General features: G+C 45.3%; 1 protein-coding gene across 1 annotated transcript in view; it reads right to left on the bottom strand.

Annotated features, from left to right (window-relative positions):
- Positions 1–24,969, bottom strand: part of igf2bp2a (insulin-like growth factor 2 mRNA binding protein 2a) — a 49,410-nt gene that overhangs the window by 15,393 nt on the left and 9,048 nt on the right. Inside the window, exons 3-7 of the mRNA XM_062402526.1 lie at positions 7,935–7,983; positions 6,193–6,244; positions 3,969–4,032; positions 2,485–2,775; positions 1,948–2,082 (exon numbers count right to left, since the gene is read on the bottom strand). Coding sequence (XP_062258510.1) covers positions 1,948–2,082; positions 2,485–2,775; positions 3,969–4,032; positions 6,193–6,244; positions 7,935–7,983 — 591 coding nt within the window. The remainder of the gene's footprint in view (positions 1–1,947; positions 2,083–2,484; positions 2,776–3,968; positions 4,033–6,192; positions 6,245–7,934; positions 7,984–24,969) is intronic.

The raw sequence follows: 24,969 nt of genomic DNA, 5'->3' as shown, positions 1-24,969 counted from the left end.
ATGATAAATGTCGGTGTTATTTTGTTCGTGACACAAAAACAAATGTTGTCTTGATTCATTCATTAATAATATTGAAATGATTATTTTTTATAAAGGCATTTTTCAAAGACACTTTCCAGGAAATCAAGAATTTAAAAACACTACAATAAACTAAACTTACTCAAATAAAGCTCTGATGTGTTTGTCTTAAATAAGCTTATTACATTTTATTACATTTTTTTTAATAATGAAACATTCCTAGCTTATCTATTGTGCAAAATTCATATAATTATAGGAACTTTGCGGACAAAAAAAAATAGAGAAAAACTGATAAATATATAGATAAATAAAGCCTGCAAACAACACGGGATGAGATGGTTATTATAATAGCAGATATATAATTACTGTATTATCTATATTTCTGGTCTGCAGGCAAACTGAGGGTGTGTGTGTGTGTGTGTGTGTGTGTGTGTGGTGGGGGGGTGGGGTGGGGGGGGGTATATCAGGGCATGATTGAGAGCTGTAGGGTGACTGGGTTTGGGGTGGGGTGTGGGACAAGTAAGGGGAGATGATGGTGGTGGTGGTGGTGAGTTTAGAGGTCAAGTTAAGCTGCTCGGGTTTCGCTTGGTGTCGCGTCTCCTCGGGCTCCGTGAAATTAAAGGGTGTGGACGGGGGGGGGGGCGCGGCGAGGAGTTCATTTCTGCACGTGTGGCGCCCCCCTGGTAAACACTTCGGTGTCTTCGGAGGCGTGGGAGTTCCCGTGACTCTCGAGGGCAGGATTAATGATTTGACGGTCTGAGGTGGATCAGACCAGCTGACTGATATCTTGTTAGATTACACTGCAGGCACTTGGCAGGCGCTTTCGACCGAGGCAATTCACAACAGTTGTATTCTGACGCAAATGGAACGAGACAACGATGCTGTTTAAACGTCCCGGTGATGCTTCTCCACAGCTGCTCTCAGTCAGTCGCTGAACGCTGGAGATGTCTGTGTTGTTGTGAACGCTTCTGATCAGAGAATCTACTTCTTTGTTCCTTATGTGAAGGCAAACTCAAGAGAAAACCTGGCCCCCACCTTTTCTGGACATTCTCGGGAGTTCATGGCTGAAAACGGCTGATGTCTTTTGCTTTTGCATGTGTTTTTAAATTCTAATTTAAGAGAAGATACTGGAGCTCACTTACTCTAGTGGAAATTCCTCTGACTGGTTTGATTTAAAGTTTCCTTGACATTTACCGTTTCCCCTATTTTTAGTGTTTAGGCAAATTCTCCAAAATGTCCCAACATTCCTTAAATATCATCCGAGCAAAGGAAAGAGGATGACAGCACAGATGTGACATAAAAGTGTTAAGCCCCCTCTTCCTCTGGCTCTCCACAGATTGAAAGCAATCGCAGCAAGAGGGGAACTTTCAGAGTTGTGAATGTATATGTCTAAGATTGTGCACACGGTGTACAATACACACATTAAAACACCAGGCTGGGGATCAGACAGCAAGTGAAAGTGTGACGTTTTTTTTCACCAGGACGCAGCCTCTTGTGCAGATTGAAATGAAAAGCTATGGAAACATGTTTAAACTCAGACGTGATAGTCGACAAACAACACACACACACAAAATGGTATTCATGTATTAAAGGTGTGCCCTGATCCTCAGATCGAGCAGAGGAGTTTAAAAGGTGCAGCGTCTTGTTAAATGTGTCACGGCCAATTAGATGCGTTGGCCTCGTTTCCATCAAAGCTAATCTGTGGTCACGTGTGGGACTGTGTGCGCTGTGTTTACTGTGTTAGTGGGTCCCAGCGAGAGAATGCACAGTGAGATTAAAAGGTGTGCAGGCAGGTTAAAGGATAGGATTATGGCCCTGCAGTCATTATGGCTAATCTGCCCTGTGGGGGGTGTATATACTGTATATATGCTCTGTATATATGCAGCACATCTGAGTGGACGCCTGTCAACGTTGGACGTGCATGCTTACGTCTTGGTCTCGTTGGCCTCCTTCTGCATGATGTCCAGGATCATGCGGCAGGCGGAGGAGCAGCCCTCGGGTGTCGAGTGGATGGTAATGGGCTTTTCTGCCGCACCTGCATTTTCCTTCCGGTGAATGTCCACCCTGAGGAGAGAGAGAGAGGGAGAGAGAGAGAGAGAGAGAGAGAGAGAGAGAGAGAGAGAGAATCCATTATTTGAAAATGAAAATTACCCAGTGCAGTGCAAATTAATAAAGATACAGAAAAGAACATCACGATAACCAAACTAGGATTAAAAAAAGAAAATAAACAGTTTTCACGAGGAGCATCTAATCCAACATTAAAACATGCAATCCTCTAGCTATGAATAATTTGTGGCCACTTTTTCAGTATAGCTCAGACAGTTTGTTTTCAAATGCAACCCACTCATGGCACCACGATGTTTCATTCATTCAGCAAAAAGCTAAATGAAGATGAAACTGTACAAGAATGAATCTGGGGGGAAAAAAGACAACACCCAGCAGGGACCAGGCGGTCGACCATCTTACTTGGACTGTGTCTGTTTGGTGACATTCTTGATGGTCAGGCCCTCCTTGCCGATGATGGCTCCCACAAACTGAGTAGGCACGAGCATGCGCAGGGGGAAGTCGTGTTGCCGGGGACGCGGGGCGCCGTAGCCCCCCGAGGGCCCGGGCAGGCAGGGGCCCTGGTCCCGGGACGATCGCCCCCCGCGCCGAGTGCGGACCGCCTGGACAGGTGGAGCAGCATCCATGTCCATGATGTAGGACACCTTGAAGGAGCAGTCGTCGAACTGTTGCCCCGTCAACTTCTCAATGGCTCTGGAGGAGAGAGGAGGAGGGGAGATGGAAAGAAAAGCTGATTTCTTAAGGATCTGATTGTGTGCTCGTGATTCATCCTCATGCCCCCTCACAGCCCTGGTTTTGTGAATCCTAAGAAATGAACACTTAACTTCTAATTGATGCATTGAAGCAAATAAACACTGGACTGATTTTAAGGTGTTTTGTAAAGCCTGAGTCCATTCTTAACTTGCAAAACTTTACCAACACTACAAACTCTAACATCACACCTTACAACAGCTTAAGACTGGATAGAATCTCAAACAACAAACTCACGCTTGGTCTTAAAACTATCAAATCATGAAAGTTGATTCCAGAAAATTGAAAACTCGCAGAAACCAGAAACTAACTTCAGAATAAAGGCACAGTCCCAGACACAGGAGTGCGAAGTGAATGTCGCAAAGTTGACCTCCTCGCTCTGAAAACAAACATGGAGGCAGACAGTCGGCCTCGTCAGCTGATTACGCTGGTGTGTGTAATCTTTATGTGCAACAGGAAATCTTAATCAAGCTCTAATTTTGTTTCCGCAACTCCACAAGTTTGTCCTTTGCAACTGTCTAAATGCTACAGGACACAAAAGTCTTATTTACACTGAACGCAACCATGTTTCCGTTTTAAACCCAATTAGGCAGCATCCGGTTGGTGGCGCCTCTCAGTCAGCCTGCTCTCATTGGATAATGTTGTTTACGATAGGAAATCGGAGAGGCTGCGATTCAATCTGTGACGTTAAGATTACGTTTGACACTACGGGATTGTTTAGCCAGATAATCTGTTCAGATCAGGTCCAAATTGGCAATGCTCCCGAAAGCATCGGTCAGGCTGAATCGGATTGATAATCTCCTAGTGTCCAGCAGGCTTTAGTCTTTCCCGCCTTTCATTTTAGCTAATTAAAAAACTAATTTTGGACAATTTTAAAAGGCAACTGATTGAGAAAAAATAAATCAGCAAAGTGTGGACAGACGGGTTCAAATGGAAAGAAAGGGGTGAGTTTCTAAACTTAGCAAACTTTCCTCCAAATGCACCGTAACAGTTGATGTTGCTGCTTATTTCCTTCATCGTCGCTCCTTGGGTGTCACCATGTTTAATTATACACACACACACACACACACACACACACACACACACACACAGGTTGACACTGCTTATTATTATTTATCATTAATTGAGCTGCTTACACTTTAGCTTCCTCCTTGGTTGCGTACGTCACATTCACCACCGCTGTTTCTGTGTCAGTGTTCACTGTGAGACGAGAGAGAGAGAGAGAGAGGGAGAGAGAGAGAGAGAGCGAGAGAGAGAGAGAGAGAGAGAGAGTTAGGGACATATTCCACACATGTGCAGGTCTTTGGTTGTCGCCGCAGGTGAGTCAGACACGCGTCCAGGTTCCCGTGGCGACCGGGAGAGCCTCTTGTCCGTGTGAATCCATTACAGCCGTCACCGGGCTGGCCTCCCTCCAGACCCCGCTGCGGCCGCTACACACAGGAGCTGCTCCACACAATGGACTCTCTGCCGCTCGCACAATAACCCATTTAAGTTTCTCATGACAGCCCTAAACAGAGCTGGTAATCTGTGATGGAGTGAAATGAAATTCACAACCCAGCCGCGGCTCAGGAAGGATGGGTGTGTGTGCTGCTGGGCTCTTCAGTGGGGAAAGAGCGGCACCGACTCTGCCCACGGTCACGGGTTTGATTTCCACAGGGACCACACGTGCATGAATGTAAAGCACGTGTAAAGAAAAGATATATTGGCAGCAATTTGAGCCAAAACTTTAATGAACATTTCCCAGTTTTAGCTGCTCACTTTTGGCAAGTTACCCACAAAGAGCAGACAAGTGACAATCACCACACTAAATGAGCCAGGAGATGTGGTGTGCGGGGCCAATATCATGTGAGAGAATACAAGAAAAAGAAAAGAAGCTTTTCCTGTCAAATTAAAATAGTCAGCAGAGCGTGTCACTCTCACTCTCCACTTGTCAGTGAAAACAAAAACTTTCAAACCGCCGTCGGCCACGCACCAGCAGGTTCCGAAGGGTTAACGCCAGGGAGAGAGCGCCCAGCTGGCTTAGAGGGAGGCGGAGTGGGCAGAGCCTGGCACCACGCCCGGCTCGCTGGTGCTCACAGCCAGCTCGGCCCCGCCCCACCTCGCCTTGCCCTGCCCAGCCCAGCCACCGGCAGCCTTCTTCTCCGTGCCACACAGGGACAAGGGGACTCCTCCAAAAAGAATCCTCAGGGGGAAAAGTGACGAGGCGGGAGGCTGAAGAGGGAGCTCAGACGGGGAGAGAGCCACAAGAGAGAGGTGGCTCATTGGAAGTTGTGATCGTGTGGCGCGACTGTGTGACTCCGACGCCGGGACAGCGGAGGGATAAAGGAGGAGGAAGAGGAGGAGGAAGAGGAGGAGGATGAGCTGCGCTGATCTCAGGGATGGTATGAAGCAGACTGTTTTACAGCAGCGTCTGGGAAACTCTGAGTGGAGTCATTTCTCTGCTGGGTTCTCTTTTAGCACCTGTCATGACGACAGTGGGTGGTAGTTGGTCTTGGCTGGTTCTACGCATAGAGAGACTGTGTGTGTGTGTGTGTTGTGTGTGTGTGTGTGTGTGTGTGTGTGTGTGTGTGTGTGTGTGTGTGTGTGTGTGTGTGTGTGTGTGTGTGTGTGTGTGTGTGTGTGTGTGTGTGTGTGTGTGTGTGTGTGTGTGTGTGTGTGTGTGTGTGTTGTGTGTGTGTGTGTGTGTGTGTGTGTGTATATGTGTGTGTGTATGTGTGTGTGTTTCTCCTCATGTGTGTCTACTACTCATCCATGTGTGTGTAAACAGTGAAAAGTTCCTAGGCATAGGTCTAGTGCTGACTACTATGTACACACAGACACACACACAGCTTTACCACAGGCGCCTACCGTGTCCTCACCAAATTACCACGATGCACCTCCCCAAAACAGACACAGACACAGACACATACAGGCACAGACACACACAGCCACACGCACACAAGGATACATTCCTAATGGACGACTGCCATGTGTACCCACTTCAATCCATACGCTGAGGCCAAGGGGAGTTGTGGCATTACACAAAGCTTATTATAGAGGATGCATGTAATTCAAACTGTTGTCTCCCCAGGTCGAACTTTTAAGACACACACACACACACACACACACACACACAAGAAGATAAAGGCAGATTTATATGCAGAGATGGGTTATGTTTAGATAATGGGTGTGTGGGTTGATGGTAATGAGGAAGTTAAGTCACACAGGGAGACTTGACTCACTGGGAGGTCTGTGTGTGTGTGTGTGTGTGTGTGTGTGTGTGTGTGTGTGTGTGTGTGTGTGTGTGTGTGTGTGTGTGTGTGTGTGTGTTTGTGTGTGTGGCTGATGATGATGAGATGAGCAGTAACCAGGGTTCTGTACCTTGTTCCACGTTCTCTACAGTACCATACTGAGCAAGAAGGCCGTCCAAAACCTGAGGGGGAGACCACAGCGTGAGTTAGTACGACAACCACTGATGCAAAAACACACAAGCACCCTGACGCACACACAAACACACACAGACAAATCGGAGCTGCAGAACCTCATTCAAAATCCCATTAACCTTTACAGCAAATTGTCATAGATCCAGCTCTGGAACATAACAGTATATTGTTCAGTTTACTTTATAGGCTGAGAGATTTTTATTAAGTGGTATAATTTTGCTTTGGTGCATTTATAGAAACAAAACTGTTCGCACAAGCAGACGACTCTTCAGGTTAACACCCCTCTGCTTGACTGAAGATGCCAGTCAGCGTGTTTCCATCCTCCATGTTTTTGTGCTCATTTTTAATATGGGCATTAAAACTGTAGAGTGGAAACTGTAAATTGCTTTGCCTCCCCGAATAGTTTTTGAGGTTGTTTTACAGCTTGTGATACTGCATAACTTTCCGTTCACACAGGGGATTTCGTTAGGTTTCCTAACAACCAATTAACACTATATGTAACGTTTTTTTATTGACTAAAACGAGGTAGGAGTCAAAAAGACTAATGAGTTTCACAATATCTCTTAATCAATACCTTTAATTTAGAGGTCAAGTATGTAGGACAGATATGTAAGCACAGAGACAATAAACAAAACTATATTTGTTAAAGTTATGAATGTGTTAAATAAATGGTTGCTTATTGGCTAAGAAACAGAAAACGTAGATTTTCATATAGAACTAATTGCTCTCTTCGTACAAAAGGTTTAGGTTTTATTTCACAAATTCCATGTTGACCAGTTTTGTGATTCTGTTAAACTACATGCGTACGTTTTATTTCTCAGATTGACATGTAAAGCTTTTAAAGGGCTAGCACAGAATAGCTGAGTTAACAGTTAATACACTGTTACTTCGTTCACTGTTTACGTCTGTACAATGCATCGTATTTCAGGAGACAATATTATGTTTTGTATGAAAAACATTTTTTTCAGAAAGGTAATGGTCATCGATTAAATGTCAAATAAAAAATACAATATCATTTTAATAAGTTTAACATAGGAGCTATAAAACATATATACCTGTTAATGAATACATGAAGTAAGCTTCATTAATTAGCGGCAGGAGTGTCAATCAATCATCAATCAATCAAATTTTATTTGTATAGCCCAAATTGACAAATCACAATTCGTCTCATAGGGCTTTAACATGGTGTGACATCCTCTGTCCTGTGTCAGCCTGATGACTTCTTCTGAGATTTAGTTTCAGCCTCAGGTTTGCAGGTTGCATCCCCAAAAAAATAATCATCTGCAAACTTTGCATCATGTGATACAAAGACTTATTTGTCCTGTGGTGGATCTTTCTGGTTTCTGAAGCTTTGTGAAAGATGTGTAGCATGAAGATAACTTACAGGAACATCAGTGACTCAGACTCAGAAATAAGAGTCAGGCAGAAAAACAGCTTGAACCCAGGCAAAGTTGTGTTGATACACAGTTACAAACATGTAGATACAGACATAAACACATGCAGACACACACACACACATCAGTCCGCAGAGGAATAAAGGCCAGTGAGTCATTGTCAGCAAACTGGTTTCTGTGCTACCTGGTGCTGTTCAACTGGGCATCACTGTCACACAAACACACACACACAGACACACACACACACACACACACACACACACACACGCAGAGACAAACAACTGACCTCCCACTGTAGATGAGGGGGAATGTTCCGGATCTGGATCTTCCGACTCCTGCAGAGACAAAACACACAGACGGAGTGGATTTAACAGACCTGAACCACAAAGTCACACACACACATACAGACACACACACATTATTGTGCAGCCTCTTTGTTAGTCCATTGCAGTAACTTCCATTTCTTGTATAGGCTGTCTAACCAAGACCGTATAACGTTTTTGGCCTCATTAGGACCAGATTTAGTCCCCATGAGGTCTATTGGTCCTGACAGGAACAGTGCTTATCCTGGAAAAGTTCATGAAGAGACGGCAAAAAACGAGTACACACATACACAGAGGGCTGTATTCTAAGTTAAAGTAACAGTCGGTATCAACCAGTCACTGCAGACGTGCAGAAACAGATCGTATATCTCGGCGTGTAGGTGAGGACGTTTATTACACAGCAGCTGCAGTCTCTCAGCGTGACTCGCAGTAACACCCTCCTACGAGTCCTATTCTTACTCTCACTATTTCTCTCAGTGTGAAACGTGAAGAAGTGACACAACTGACCCGCAAAGACTGATTGTTAATAAGAAATGTCGGACGTGTAAGTTGAGAGAAGCGAAGACAAAACCCTGACCGTCATCACAAGGTGTGTTTCTGGTTTTTGGATAAGTGGGTTTTAGGATAAGAGAACAAAAGAAGGAAAAGACAAAAAAATTTAACTGAATTTCTTTCAATTGTGTTCGATATATTTCTTGACTATTAACCAGTGTTTCCAATTCAGATTTGTATCCTCTTTTTATGGCAACAAAGATGTTTTCAAAACCTGGCTTGTGACGGACACACAGTTGGGATCATGTCCCTCCGAGTCCTTTGGGATCCGGAGCTTTCAAACTGAGAGCGTCGGGCTCAAACAGCAAAGCCACACAAACCGCCTGGCGACCACAAGCTGTTAACAACTGCAACGTGCGAGAGTCCAGCTCAGGCAACGAGAGCGCTGCTGATTTAGAAAAGCAGTGAGGCCGGGCGGAGAGAGAGAGCCGCACCGCCAAGCTCTCACGTTTAGGAGACAACACGACTGAGGGATGCTGGTCTATCGATGACGTGGAGAAGTAAAAGAAAACTGATATTTCTCCGCAACAAAAGTTAGTTTCTCTACGTATGTGCACACACACTAACACACATTTCTTCATGGAGGTTTTGCATCTTTCGGATAGAAAAAGAGTGAAGGTCAGAATTCTCCTGTCAGCAGCGAGGAGAGGACGAGAGGAGCGAGACGGCAGCAGGATAATGAATGAATGACTCTGATTTTGCCTCTCCTCTCCTCTCCTCTCCTCTCCTCTCCTCTCCTCGCCTCTCCTCACTCATCCATCCATCTTTTCTTCAAGCAGTATTGTTAAAATGTTTCAGCTCCTCTCTTGTGCTATCTTCTCCTCATTCATCTATCCATTCATCCATCCAGTGCTTTAACTCCATTTCTCTCCTCTTCTCCTCATTCATCTATCCATCCATCCATCCATCCAGTGCTTTAACTCCTTTTCTCTCCTCTTCTCCTCATTCATCTATCCATTCATCCATCCAGTGCTTTAACTCCTTTTCTCTCCTCTTCTCCTCATTCATCTATCCATCCATCCATCCATCCAGTGCTTTCACTCCTTTTCTCTCCTCTTCTCCTCATTCATCTATCAATCTTTTCTTTAAACAGTATACAAATACAGAGGAGTGTTTGGACTCCTCTCCGCCCTTCTCCTCATTTACCCATCTATCCATTCAAGCAGTGATACAATCTATCACAAAACAGCAACATTAGTCAATCAATCAAATTTGCCTCTTTAAATCTGTATCTGTGACTCAGTCAAATCAACGTTCATGAATAGAACTAACAGAAACATGAATGAGGTCTGGTTGATCCTCTGACATCTAACAGAAAGAAACAAGAGACACAAAAGTCCCAGAAAAACAAAGAAATCCAAAGTGTCCCTCTGACCACACGGTGGCCTGCGAGCGTTCTGCCACTGATGGGGGTTTTCGATGAAATACATCTCTTGGTGACAAGTATCAAAACAAGGGTTAACCGTGTAAAGTGTCTGTGTCACTAAAACATAAAACTGTTGTTCATCACGTAGCAAAAGCGGCAAATGGCTGAAAAGCATTTTGGGCCAGTTAAAAACCTCAGAACAGCCCCAGACGCTGGCATCTGTGAGCTTCCCAGGATGGAAAGTAAAGAGCTCCTTTCATTCAGCCACGTGCGCTCAGGCAGCCCTGTGAATTCTGAAGGCCCAGGTCTCTATTGTGTTGCTGTGGACCGATTCGCCAACTGTAACCTTGATGTAACTGTGGAGCACGTGACACTGTACTGTTGCTGTTAAATGGTAATAAGCAGGTGAGGCGAACTCCTGGAGGACGTCGCCTCGACAGCATGCAGGCGCTGCAAAAATAAAAATAAAATTCAATCTAGACTCAGAATTTCAAGGCAACTCAGGACAATCACCTACAGTTGCGCAACAAACAAAAATTGAAACTCAAAAACAAATTATTTTGAGTTTCAAATAATAACCAATATATAATAAATGTATACTGACTGCAGAGCTAACGTCTTCCTACTCATATGAGCCGTGCGTGGACCCCGACTCCGCGGCTTTGCAAAGACTCATGAAGCTCAAGTCAAGCATGGGAGCCCAGTGCATTCTGGGAGTCCCTTTTTCAGTTATGTTGCACTAATTTAGATATTTTTTTCCCCCATTTTTCAACTGCTTAGATTCACAAGTTTTGTTAGAATGTTATCCTCTCGGCCGTGAATTACATCCTCAAACATGAAACTTTATAAAGTTAATTGCAGCAAACGCTTTACTAGGTTCACAAAGGCAATACATGTTCTTTGCTCTCTTTAAATTCATAAGAAGCCAAGCTATTTAAATTGTTCATGTTGACAATGTGCACCCCTTCCTAATCAAACTAGACGTCCACTTCTATTTCCTCTGTTTCCCTCTCCGAGGCTCGCACACGATGCAAAGGTCGCCCGCCTGTCTGTCCGTCTGAAATCTGCAGAGGGAAGCTTCCTTCAGCGGACGTCTCTCGGAAAAAGTGACACTGCCACCCGACAGCTTCAAGGTCTCATTTCGAGCGTGCGCTGTGGCCACGAGCCGACCGTAAGATCACTGCTCTGTCCATCCGTCTGCAGGCCAGGGAGAGGCCCACAGAGCCGTCCTGCAACATGCTTCTGTCTGTCTCCAGTGTCCAGGTCCGAGCCGCAGACACGATAGATCCTGCTTCACAACCCAGGGAGTCACCCGGAGGTGTAATGTGCATCTGCTGCAACTGTCAGTTCGCAGTCAACGTGAACTCAAAGCCCTTCACCTGCTTCTCCTTTTTCCTCAAGTCCAACACGAGCCACAGTAGAAGACACAGGCCGAAGTCGATGGTTACTTAATGTTTGTTGAATGTAACCGAGCCGTCTGCTCCTGGTCTGGAGCCGCCTGCCAGGGGAGGGGGAAAAAAGCAAAGCCTCTCAATTCTGAGTTTTAAAATATCTGAGGGTGGCCATGTTCATTTGAAAAGCTAATATTTACTGCACCCACCTGCACCGGGGTAAGAGAGCGTGTCTGTGAACACGCGCATACTAATAACGCGCGTGTGCATGTGGAGCAGATGAAGGAATTTCAACCTCTCAGAGGGCAGCGGGGTGAGGAAGAGGGTTTTCACCCCCCACCAGATGGAGTTTGTGTTTTTTTTATCCTTGTTTCTTCTTGTGGTCTTTATTTTCGACAGCTTTGTGTCTGTGGGTTATCGAGGCGAAATATCTGCCGAGAGCGTTTTGTCGTTAGTTGACTGTAAAGGCATCATGAGGCTCTTTTTTTCTAAGGTGTTTTTCTTTCTGTGTTCCAACCACAAATCTTTTCCACCAATCACTCACTGGTATTATCGTTATTCTATTAGTCATAAAAATCGGTGTAAATTGTTTGTCAAGCGCCGCCACAAAAGTCAGAGTACAACACTGTAACACAAAGAAGAAAGTGTCTTTGTTTAGGCCTTTTAACCGAGGTCAGGATCTTTTTCGCTTTTCTTTTTTCTTTTCTTAAACAGGAGTAAATGATTAAACGCTTCCTCCCTCGTTCAGAGATCCTGTCTAATGAGGCCTTTAAAAGCCTTGTGTACCTTCTTCACCCGGCTCTGTGCGGATGCCCGGGCTGTCAGCGGCGGCTCACACGGCTGTGAGCTGTGCCCAGTAAAGAGGTTCTCTCTGGTCGAATAAAGACTCTGCCCAAATAAGTGCCTTTCGGACCACCGGGTCTGCCTGAGACCTGCTGCCACACAACTCCAGCAAAGGCTTCTGTACACAAACACACACACACACACACACCGGCCAAGCTGAGACCTGATTCTAACAGATCTGATCACAGGTGGACAACTCTGACTGCACTGACCGAGGACACATGTGAGCTCCCATCACTCAGCGGTGGTCTGGAGACACGTGAGCACATCTCTCAGCTGTGTGAATACAAATGCCTCCATTGAGGGACTGAGCTGATGTCCTCAGACCTGCTGCAGCTTCACAAAGAATCAAAAGCTTTTTTTCACTTCTCAGTGTTTCCCCAGCATTGATTTAATTGAGGCCTCCGACGCAGCATCAACACTGATCCACACATATTGATATTCAACTTTTTTTTCAAATGAGTAAAATCTTATTTCAGAGTGGAGCTGCACGCAGCACATCGATTCGCTCGGCTCGACCCTGCTTCCTCTCTCTTCCTCTCTCTCTCTCACGCTCACGCACACACAGAGACAGACGCACAGAAACAAACGGACCACAGACGCATCTATACAGTCAAACAGGCTAAATACAACATCGTTTGGTCTTTGTGAACAGAAATGAAACCAGACACAGAAATGTTCCAATACTGCTGGCAGCATCAGTACTGCCTCCACTAATGCCCAACAATGCCGGGCCAGGGATCGGTAAAGGAATCCACCAATCGGACACGATGTCTTTTAAAGTAAGCCCAGATTACATTGCTATTTTCTTCTTTGATGCTACACAATTTATGTTACGCTGTCCTGCAACTGGCAAGTACCATTTTCAGAGCGATGAAGAAGAAGTGATGTCCAAAATTTGGAAATATTTCACGTTAGAAAGTCCGACAAGTAAAAAAAAAAGGGGGGGGGGGGCACTTTAGCAACTATTTACAATAAGTAATTATTGTGTATTCCTAGATTTCTTAACGTGTGTTGTTTATAAGCTGGAACAATGTAAATCACCAAACTAGATATTAAAAGAAGTCTATTGCATTTTATCGATGTGTGTATTTATCAAGGAGGCAGTCCAAACACCAATGACACCAAACATCACTTCCATACAGCAGCATACAGTTGTATGTTAGTTTTTATTTTTAATGCACATGTATCGGATCTGTACTCTGTATCAGTGTTTATGCAAAGTCCAGGTATTGGAATCTGTATCGGGAAAATGGTATCAGATCATCTCTAGTGCTGATTGGCATATTGAGTGGGCACGTGACATCCAATCACAAGTGATCGATAGAGACGCATTGAAACCAGCCTGGTGTAAACTGATGAATTCGGATTTGTGATGGGATCGCTCAGAGCGGGTGTGTAAAACCAGGTCTGATCAGAACCACATCACCTCTATAGAAACTTCACACGTCACCCTCTCGTCTGGGTCCATGAAGCCATCAACACTGCAGTGGACCACTACTCAGCACAAAACCCTACCATTATAACTCTTTATTTCCCTGCTGCCCGTGTCTCTCCATCTGCCTGACCAAGCGCCTTGCTCCCTCTGACGGCCACGCTTAATGACACAACACACACAGGAAGTCCATATTAGTGCAGCGGCGGCCTCGCGGAGGACTTCATCTCACAGGAGATAACTGATGACTTCTGAAATGAAAGATGATCCGGCCTTCGTCCCGTCCATAGCGTGCAGATAAAGTAGGAAATGAAAACCTCGGCGGTCATAAATCACTCCGCCTTGGCCGTGTGATTATGCACCTATTACACGATCATATTACGAGTCCGGCGATATATAAACTGACGGCGACACTGCCTCTTTCGTGAGTGGCAGTGTGATGCGTCAGTGCTGACTGCAGGATAATGGGATCATCTGACAATCGGCTACATTTACCGCTACATGTGACGTCCTATTGTTCCTGAGTCATCATGAACTGTAAAGCCCACGTCCACTTTTTCGTCTTCGTCCCGGCCAGGGCGGACAAAGACAAACCTCTTGAAGTGGAACAGTGCGTTGTTATATGGGTCAGCTCGGGAGGGTCGGTCAAATCGTCTGGTGGTCCTTGTACGCCGACCGCAGACTCGTCTAATCTGAATTAACCCAATTTCTAGCTTCGACCCTTAAGCTCTTAAGCGCCTAAACGCCCTGGAATCTCGGCGAGGAAGCAACAAGTCAACAGTATTGAGTAAAGCCGTCGCTGTGAGGAAGACGTCTCTCCCTGCTCCTCTTCTCCGACTCTGGCCCACTCCCACTGCGTCGGACGCTCTCTGCTGCAGCTGGATTAACGCGGAGCTCAGGCCATCTCCGCGTGGCGCTCCTAAGCACTTCTCCAAAGGCCCATCCAATTGTCGTGGAGCAGAGATAACAGGATTTGTATGACAGAAGTGTCCGTGCATTATTATTGTCCTTCAGCCGCGAAAGACTTGTCGTTGTTTGTTCTGCCAGAAGCACAAATAAATCCTAATGTTGTTTCTGCTTTCAAGGCTGATGCGTTACAAATGTGTATATATATATATATATACACACATATATAGTGCAGCACCCTGTAGCTCAGATTTCAAAAAATGTTTTTCCATTATATATGGCTGTGGTGTATGAGCAATATCTAAATGCATGAGACCACAAAAGCAAAAAAAATGTCACAACGTATTCATGATTGTGAAACAGATTGTGGTGTTTACATCCGGATAAAGAGGTGTTGTCATCTGCATTTGTTTGATAGTTCATCACAAACTACTGAAGGATTCCCCACAAACATAGATGGACGGACGTCAGAAAATAGATTTTGCTTTTTACACAACTAATAAAAAATGTTGCTTTGAGTGGGAATCTTCAGATTTGGAAAACTGCTTCCCCCGTCTTTAATAATCTTTAAAATCACCCACAGCAGATCTGAAACTAAAACAGATTCAATCTTTTGTTCAGTAAAATAACATAAAAAAGATTTTCATGGAAGTAATAATCGTTACCTGAGACAGTTTGCCTCACTATGAATTTCGTGAAGTTATTTTTATTTGTTCAGCCATCAATTCACCAAAAATCCATCTCCTGTGTGAGAAGACCTTCCGTGCCTCTGCTCCCTAACCCCGTGTATTCTCACACTGATGCTGCAGATTGAACAAAGCTGCTTCTCCACACCCCACGCTGCTGCTAACCACCTCATCTCAGTGTGCAGGGCTCAGGTGCCTGCCTCAGCTTCTCCCTCCCGGCCCTCGGCAGGCGGGTGAGAGCTCATCAGAATTCAGCGGGCTCACCCGCCTGCCGGTTTCCCTTCACGCGGCTGTTTTGGCTGCGGCGCTGAGGCAGGGAGACACGGGCCGAGAGGCAGGCAGGCAGGTAGAGACGCACGAGTTCTAATGGAAGCCACAGACTTCCTGCTGACGTGCGCCTGCTCCTCGCTGTCAGCGCTCACTCGGCTGCATCATAGAGAGATGTAAATAAGGAGAAGCTGCACGTTGCTTCTCCACCTGATAAACATTTAGCACAAAGTTCACCGAGGAGGTCTACGGCTGCACAGGGACGTTTAAAGCAGATTAATGTCTCGTATCAGGGAAAGATCCAGCGTCACATAATGGGGTTAATTACAAATGATTCAATTGCAATGACTCAGGCCAAGGAAGTCATTTATGTTTGAGATCTACACAGCGTGAGAGATGATGCCGCAGCGTGAGGTTAACACTGATTCACACAGGCCTCTCTCACATGAGCATTTACTGACAGTGTTAGGATTTTTACCATCACCACAAAGACGTGCACACCGAGAAATAAGAATAAAACAATATCATACAAACAAATATCAGGTTACGCACATACAGCGTTCTGGGAAGGACCAAAGACACGTGCATGGTGTTGTAGGTGTAAAAAGGATTTTCAATTCTCAGGTGAAATCATCACAAATTAATTTTTCAGCCAGCGCTAAAATGCCACGGGGCGCCGGGCTGACACAAAACAAATTCTCTCCCGTTATGCCCATTAAGCCGGTGAAATGAGTATTTTAAAATGTTCCAATTTGCCATCGCTGGGACATAATGCATTCCTAACAGAGCGATATCACGGTGACTGAGCCCCTCGGTGCAACAGCAAACATGCAATCACATGTATTTCAGATAGCATCCGGACATTTATATTCAGAACAACATGCATCCGTCTAAATACATGTTACCGGAGGAGGCCTCTGTTTTCATAGATGGGAACAACAAGTCAGAACGGTACAGCGAGGAGAAGGTGTGATAATGTGACACCTTCTTCAACACAACAACGAAGCATCACTGTTCATGCAGATGCAGATATTTGTCCGTCCGTCCATTATCTACACTACTTCATAATTTTAAAATAATAATGTGTTTACTTTTTCCTTTCAAATCAAATCAAATTTAATCTACTCCTGCAAGGTCCAGAATCTTTTAATAAACTGATGTTTTCGTTTCAACAGCTGTCGGACACAACATGATTTACCCAAAAGCCACTTCTTCTTTGAGTATCTGCAATGGACTTTTCTACCCCACATGTGCAAATTGCAAACTGGATCCATTATGGCTCCTGAACTAAGTGTTACGTCACAAATGGTGCTATCGCGTGAAGTATCAATAAGAAAAAAACATATTTTGAGTGTAGGGTAGGGGGGCTATAGACTCCATAAAAATATAGCTATAGACATACATATAGATATATACCAAGAAGACCTGCCAACAGCCTCAACAATATTATAAATGCTACAGCTACAATAAAACGGTATAATTAACCTTTTATACCCGTAATGCTTCAGTTGTTAGCACACAACACGAGTAAGGTTAACAAGTTGTACTTCTTTAAGATGATGCGCAGGTTTCTTTTTTCAGGCTGTACTCTATCAGATTGTTTCTGCAAATCCTGCAAACTCAGGCAATCACTCAATCCTTTTAAGACACCGGGCCACAAAATAAAACTGAGATACATCACACACAAAAAAACAAACACACAACTCACAATGATAGTAAAAAATAATAGAAGGCTGAGTGAAGAGGACTTGCAGAGTGGTGTGCTACTGCTGCTCTGTCTTGTCCTGCAGGGATCAAACCCACGCCCGCTCCTTCACTAACTGAGGACTCCTCTGAGACCCCGTCACAAAGCACGCAGTCAGCACTGTCACTGACAGGCACACAGCGAGCCTACGGGGACACAACTGACACGCAACCACACACACACACACACACAAACAAACACACACACACTTACACACACTCCCACTTCTCCAGCCAGGCTAATGTACAGCAGACTCTCCTCCTCAGAAACACAAACGCTGAACTATTTTCTGTGTCTTTCTCGCTCACACACACCTCAGCGCTAATAGCTACTGACGGGTGGGTACCAGGTCATACTGCCGTGCTGGTGGTGGTGCTGGTGGTGCTGGTGGTGCAGTGTGGGTCCGCTGCTAGCTGCTTCTCATGGCTGCGTTATGTTGAGTCGTGCAGCTTGTTCATTGGGTCTCATCCTTTAATCTGCCAACCATACTGTAGCTGCAAGGCTGAGCACGCCTGCCATATAGGTGCAGGTCCCTGCAGGGTTAACCTGGATCAATACCGCACGCACATCACTCAACATTACGCAAGACTGTTGGCCTGTCTGTCTCAGGCCCCACTCCTGTCTCACCGCTCCCAGCAGCTCCCTCTGGAGAGTGAGCTTTACTGGTTCTCACACACACACAGACGCACAGACACACACACACATGCACACACACACACACATACTCCCTCTCCTCGCTCCCCTCCAAGTGAGCAGAGAGTGAAAACACATAGAGGAGGTGAGTCAGAGATTCATCCTATGAGAGAGACAAACACACCGGCGCTGCTGGTCAACAAGAAAAATATTTGAAAAACCCTCCTGTCAGTCACAGCTGCTTTTTCACTGAGACGTCCTCACCCTGAAAAACAAAGCCTCAGGAAACGCTGGAACAAAAACACACACACACATACACACACACAAACACACACACACACACACACACACACACACACACACACTACGTTTCTGAAATGCAGAGTGGAGAACATTGTGGCAGGCCGGGAGACTCTGCCTGACACATGCATGTGGTTTAGAATAAGTTTAATTAAAGCTGCGTGTTGGCCTTTAATTAAGGAGCCTCTTAAAATGGCTGCCGGTGAGATCAAGTCAGTTTTAAGAACAGTCGACTGAATGTGTTTGTTTCTCAATGTATTGATTTTTATATAATTCAAATCTTTTGGGGAAATCCCACCTGATAACACATCTGTACTTGTGTAGCCAGCATCAGGTGTCTCAGCCTCATTGTCTTGTTTTGCATTTATTTATTTTTATTGCCGCCTTTGTGATAAAAAAAAAGCAATACAAGACTTTTTATGTAATAATTGTAATTTTATGAGAGCAAACATGTATTTAAGTTATAATTTAAAGGCACAATTAGAAATAAAAATAATTGTATTGTTATTATGATTGTTTTATTATATACATTTAGAGAGAGAGGAAAACAAATCACATGGAAATTTATAGCCAACCATTTTAATATTAATAAATTCTTAAATCAAAGATTTAGCTGGTTCTCAGTCTTCAATGTTGAAGATTTGTATATTGAATATTTTAGACTTTTGCTACAGGTTTAACAAAACACTTTTTTCAGTGTGTCTTACATTTTATAGCTCATGTCAAATTATTAATGAATCAGCTAAATGAATTAAATCAGATGAACTAATAATAAAAAAAATAAAAGTGAGTTACACCCCTGAAACAATTGTTTAAATGTCTCAGTACATTTGAAATAATGTCCTGATGTTCAATAATAATTCATGTAGGAGACAATTAACACGATAACTAACGATCAATTATCTTTTTATCAAAAACGAATTAATTTTGATTGCACGTTGGGATGAGTTACTTCACATTAGCAGTTTTAACATCAAAAATCATCAGAACGCCCAAAAGAAAAACGACACGAGTAAGGAAAGAACAAAGTGATTGATAAGAGCCGTGTAAAAAGATTAAATTAATTTCACATTAACGTTGACTCTGTACAGGTGGGTGAAGTCTAGTGAAGTGAATAGAGTGCAGTGACCCTGATAAGCCATCGAGAGATAAGGAGGGAGGTGGGATTATCTATATAGGACACACTTGTGCGGGACGGGTGGGGGGGGACAGTGCAAACGGGTTTAAGGTTAAAATGACATCATCAGGCAGCTCTGAGCAGAAGAGAGGCGACTGGAACCCAGCTGCGGTTTCTTTAGCGTCGCCTGCTAAAGAGCCGTTTTAATGGTTCTGGGCGTCCAGCTCCACGAGGGGTGGAGTCAGATGGATAAGAGCCTCCAATACATTAATTACATTAAGGTGCTCCGCCCAAAACCTTAGATCATCTTGTGTCACATGACCCACAAGTGGCTGAGGTGGCATTATCCCTGTCAGACTTTAATCCTGAGGCTAAAATGGCTCCTGACCTACTCCGTGAAATGAGGCAGGGGGCTGGACAGCAAGGTTGGGGTTCGGTCGGGGTGTCTGTGTGCTTGTGTGTCTGTGTGTATGTGTGTGTGTGTGTGTGAGAATAGGAAGCTGTTGTTGTTGATGTTATCCTGGATAAGGACGGCAGTGGCTGTCTTTAGGAGGACGCCTGTGTGCTGTGTGAGAATGTAATATGCTAATTCAATTATCAGAGACTCTCACAGGGGTGTCTGAGCCGATCGATACCCAATCAATACCTGAGTAAATATTCCGAGCTGATGTCGATGGCTCAAGTTAGAGAGCCTGAGCTGCACAGCAGAGGGGGCGCGGCTGGAAATGCTGCTGTTGAGAAGATACTGCACACTGTGGCTAATATGACTGGTCTGTGATGGTTCTGCCTTTCATGGGTGGAACATGGCTCATAACGCCTCCTAGTGTTTCAAACCATCTTGGACCCTGCGAGGGCAATGCTGATTTAATACACATTAAAGCTCACGTCCTCTGATCAAATGTGTGCGAAATGGTTTTTATAAACAACCTGTTTTTGTTCCAGTCACTGGGAACATCACAGACGCACAAAAAAAAACGAGTTGCTCTCTCAGCTCACCGTCTTGCCAATTTAGCAGGTTGCCCCCAAGTGTCACGTTTCTATCACTGGATGCCCATTAAAACCAGTGTCCATTGCAGAGTCATTGGACCTGGGAGCGAATGCTGATTGTATCCATTCCCATTTGGAAGCCGGATGTTAGTGGGATTTTAAGACCAGTGGAAAAGGGGCTTTTGGGAGACAGGCTACTGCAGCACAGGTGTGGGTAAAGGACATTATTGGCAGGGGTGACAGTGTATTATGAAAATATTATAGCTTTACAACTTCTTCAAGCATTCGCGGACATTAGCTTTCTATAACGTTACCCTTCTGCCCCGCCCACTCTCTCTCATGGTCCTCCCCCAGACTGATGTCCACTTCCCCCCTCCTCCATCGCCCCACTCACCCTCTTCGACCTCTGACCAGCTTTTAGCATTTCTCTAAATGCTCAGGTGGTGGAGTGAGTACTTGTGGAGGAGGCTGATGTGAAGGTTTGACTAGAAGTCCGTCAGTAGACCCAAGCGACTGCCAAGCCGATGTGATTCATCAACTTTTGAAAGCAAACAGTAGTACGATTGCAGAAAAGATTACATATCAGGGTGGAAATTTCAAAATCCGGGAACCAAACGTCTGTCAAAACGCATTCGCTTTTCTGCGGGAGAAAACAGATATTAAAAGCGTAAACTCCTCTTTGTCGGATTTCCTGCAGCTCAAAATCAAAAACTAACAACGATTTTGACGAGATCTCTTCGCTGCGTCCAACTCCCCCCCCCCCCCCCCCCCTCCAGAAAAGACGCACCAAAACAAATCTGCGAGCCTTTTCCATGCCGGCTGCTTTCATCGTTCCTGGCAGGAGACACGCGAGGGCCGGTTTCCCCTCTTTTTAACAAACACCCTGTCTAAGTTGAGGAGGTTTTTTTTTCAGAGAATGAGCGCTGGTCTCAAAAAGAAAAACAACCGAGCGCTCTGAAAAGCACTGAGTCAGTGCGACATCCTGGCAGGATCTGAGCATGTGGCACACACAAGGCAGCGATGTTACTCATCCCAATCAGGCTTCACCACGGAAAAGGTTAACATCTGTAGTGCTGGATGGCATCATATGGAGATGAGCGGAAAGTAGCCGGTTAGGTATATAATTATATATCTTTCTGATGGCATTTCTGTTGTTTGTTTTTTTTTGCATTGGCATTTAATCAAATCAGACTCAATCTGTGTGCGTCGTGATTCACCAGTTGTGACGCCGGTGCTCCCTGAACGCCTGTGGTGGCCGGGCGTCCATCAAAGGGCTGCACACGACAGAGACAGGCGCAGAACAAACAACAAGCCCTGTTTAATGATACTTTTCTTCAAGCGCAGCACATATTTGATGTATCATCCTCGGCCCGCTCCACGTCCACGCCACCGCCGCCTCCTTGACATTAAACCCGCCTTTGAAGCCTGTCATTCTATATCTCTGTAATTTATTCTCCCGCAACGGCGAGCGACCGGAAACCCGGGCCGCCTGGAGTCACTCCTCACACCACTTAAAACAAAAAACCCATCTTAGCAACCATCTCTGAAATGAACTGTTGCCTCCCGCTTGGGGAATGGAAGGCACACAGAAGCACTCTACACACACACACACACACAAACACATACATGTAATGACATGGACATGTGCACACACACACACACAGCTCTACCGTAGTTGAAGAATTCCAATAGCGGTAACCACAAGTCGACTAAGAATAAAATGCCCCGTCTCTGTTACACTATCTGATAGGGTGTCTCACATTCAGCTTACAGCACATAACATTCGGTTGTACAGTCATTTACACCGGCTCGTGCTAACAAACAGCCGGCTTCTTCCTGCACCGCCACGCTGGGCCAGGGGGAGGAGTGACACTGTGAGCTGCAGGGAGGCAGGGAGGTGGAGAGGCAATCTAGGTGGTACACATGACACAAAGCATGCACATGAGAGGAGGAGGAGGAGAAGGAGGAGGATGGAAGGAGGTGGGAGGTGGAGGGGAAGACAAGCAGGAAATGCTGCAGTGTAAAGAGTGTGACTTTCCCTGGAGGTGAACTGCAGCTGCATCTTGTGGAATTCGCCATCGGTAATATCGGGAAATCACAGAACGAGCGTGTGTCGATGTTCAGTAAATGTTTCAGTGAACCAGTTTTACTTTGCTCAGCGGGCAGGGACCCCATTAACTTTTGCAACCTGCATGCATGGCTGCTTCAGCATCAAATATTTACCAACCTTGTGCGCTGAAGCCGGCCACGTTTCTCTGCTTTCGACTTTCGGTTCATTCTTTTTTTTAAACAACATTGTGCCATCTGCTGTGGGCGCACGATTTAATTTGAATCGGGTCTGTGTCAGCGTGCGCCTCATTTAACCTGACAGGGACAATTCATTCATCAGTCAGTGTCATCATGTCTGCACGTGTGACACAAGAGGTGCTGCATTGCTTTCTGGGAAAAAAAAACGCGTGTCGGCAACTGCTGGAAACAGATTGCTGCAAGAAACATAAAGAACCGAACGCACACGCCCAGTTAGTCAACCAATCAATCGGCTGGTTTCCTACAGCGGCTCGTGACATTTGGCCAGTTTCATGTCCTGTTTTACACGTGAATAGAATCAATTCAATGACAAGGGAACAAGTTATAAGCCTCAGGATGTGCTCGTCCTCGTGCAAAGCGGTGCACTGCTACCACAGCAGCTACTGCGCCCGGGGGAAATCCTGACTATGGGCTGTTTAGAGAGACATGCACAGATTGAACACTTCACAATAAAATATTCTGCTCCTCCAGGGAAATATTAGTGAAGGGTCAGCAGGATAACAACTATTTACAAACAGCCTGTTTTTTTTCGCATTCTGCTCCTGGCTCCTTGTGCAGCCCTGCAGTGGCTGCAAGAAAATACCCCCCTCACAACAAACCTGACGTTCGGTGTGATACAATCAAATAGGACTCCCAAAGGGTCCTCCCCCCTCCCCCCTTCTATTCTTTCTCTTCCTTTCCGTCGTCTCTCTCTCTATCTCTCTCTCTCTTTTGCGCATACATGCTCTGTCCGTCTCTCACACTGCGACTGCCTGGGCACTGGCATGTGCTGGGTCACTTGGCAGAGAGACAGGCTGCTCTCTCTCCACAGCACCTGCCCTGCCCACATTACGCCACTCATCTCTGGACTCAGCGAATCACAGGCAGGACCCAGCACAGCTGTGTTGAATAACACAGACATATCGCTATTGCCAAATGTTACTAAACACTACACCTCTGGTGAAACTGTCAAACGCTGCCAAGGCTCCGTCCTGAAGGGCAGAAGAGGGGTTGCCAATGTGGACTATGTGATGAACACCTGAATGACAGATATTCATATTTAATGGACAGATATGAGAGTTGTTTTTGCAAATCCTCATGTTCACCATTCCACAAGACACCCGCCAATATGGATATGATCTACTGTCACAATCATAGACTTTATTTTTCTGTTTTTATAGAAATTATTTGCAAGCAAGGCTACAGACATTTATAAAACACACTCACAGCAACAGTTGAGCGATAACCAGCCGCACCGGGATTTACCGGGACAAACCTGACACCTACCGTCAAAATTCATCAGAAGTGAAAGAGAAAGCAGGAATAGATAGGCTGCAGGTTAATGTGACTGTGTCTCATCTCATCTGGAGGAATAGAGCTACTTGTTTCCTGGAAATATAATCTTCTGTGATATTTAAGCTGCTAACCTTGAAGAGCAGTGCGATAAGGTCGGAGGGAAACGCACGTTTCTATGGCTTTAATGTGTAGTTGAAATTGTTAAATTAAATTAAATTTTTTTAAAGGGAACAACCAAGTCAATGGTCCTCAGGTAATAGGAGTTCAACCTCTGCTTTTAAACCATGTGAAGTCCATTATTTGGGAATCTAGAATTAATCCATCTGATTGTGGGCTGGAATATTTCTTTGAGACGTTAAACTTTAATGTCAAACTCTAATGGAGAGGTTACATATAGTTAACCAGGGTAGAAACACAAGCACATCAATTAGATCATGGGTCAATAGCAGTAAAGATAAAGGGCTGATGTAAGAAGAAAATAAAACATGGTTTCTGTGTCTCTTAGTCTCACACGTCCAAATCTCCTGTGTGTGAGAAAATCTGCCATCGTCTGTAGTGCGACCAGTTAGAGCACTGGGAGCCACCAGCAGCGTCTCACGTCCTGCTGGAGAACCTCAGCCAGAGGGGGAGGAAATGCTGCCCTCTATCAGCCCCTCACTTCTCCCCCACACAGGAGCAGACACAGAGCAACTCGGAGGGAAAGCCACAAGCATGCGCGGGCCATGCACGCGTCTTTGAGAAGTCATGGAAGTCCGCTCCGTGTCTTCCTCTTCCGTCAGAGACAGTGCGAAACAGAGGAAACACAATGGTCAGACTGTGCTGCAGGTCGGCCCGGAGGCTCAGCTGTGCGAGGACCTGACTGTAGACGACTTGTTCTGTCCAGAAGTGTGTGTGGGGTGGGGTGGGGGGGAGGGAGGGTTCCAGCTTCCGTTGCATCCATATGGAAACGGATGGAAATGAGGCCTCAGTGTGGGTTTATGAATAAGAAAGGTCACAAAAGGGCTGCGACCGTGACAGAGACGGACGGCCCACTCAGCAGTTTCTCCCTGCTTCGCTTTTCTGGAATGAAACTCAGCACTTGAACATTTGAGCTTCACACAGACGTTTGTATCGAGGCACCTCGCTAGGTTGTGTGTGTTCCCCGTCGTAGAATCTGCACCCGGACCACTGCGCCGCCCATATAGCGAGA

Source organism: Platichthys flesus, chromosome 13, assembly GCF_949316205.1.
Source record: "Platichthys flesus chromosome 13, fPlaFle2.1, whole genome shotgun sequence".
NCBI lineage: Eukaryota > Metazoa > Chordata > Actinopteri > Pleuronectiformes > Pleuronectidae > Platichthys > Platichthys flesus.
Note: the sequence above shows the minus strand (reverse complement) of the source record. Positions and strands in the feature narration are given on the sequence as shown.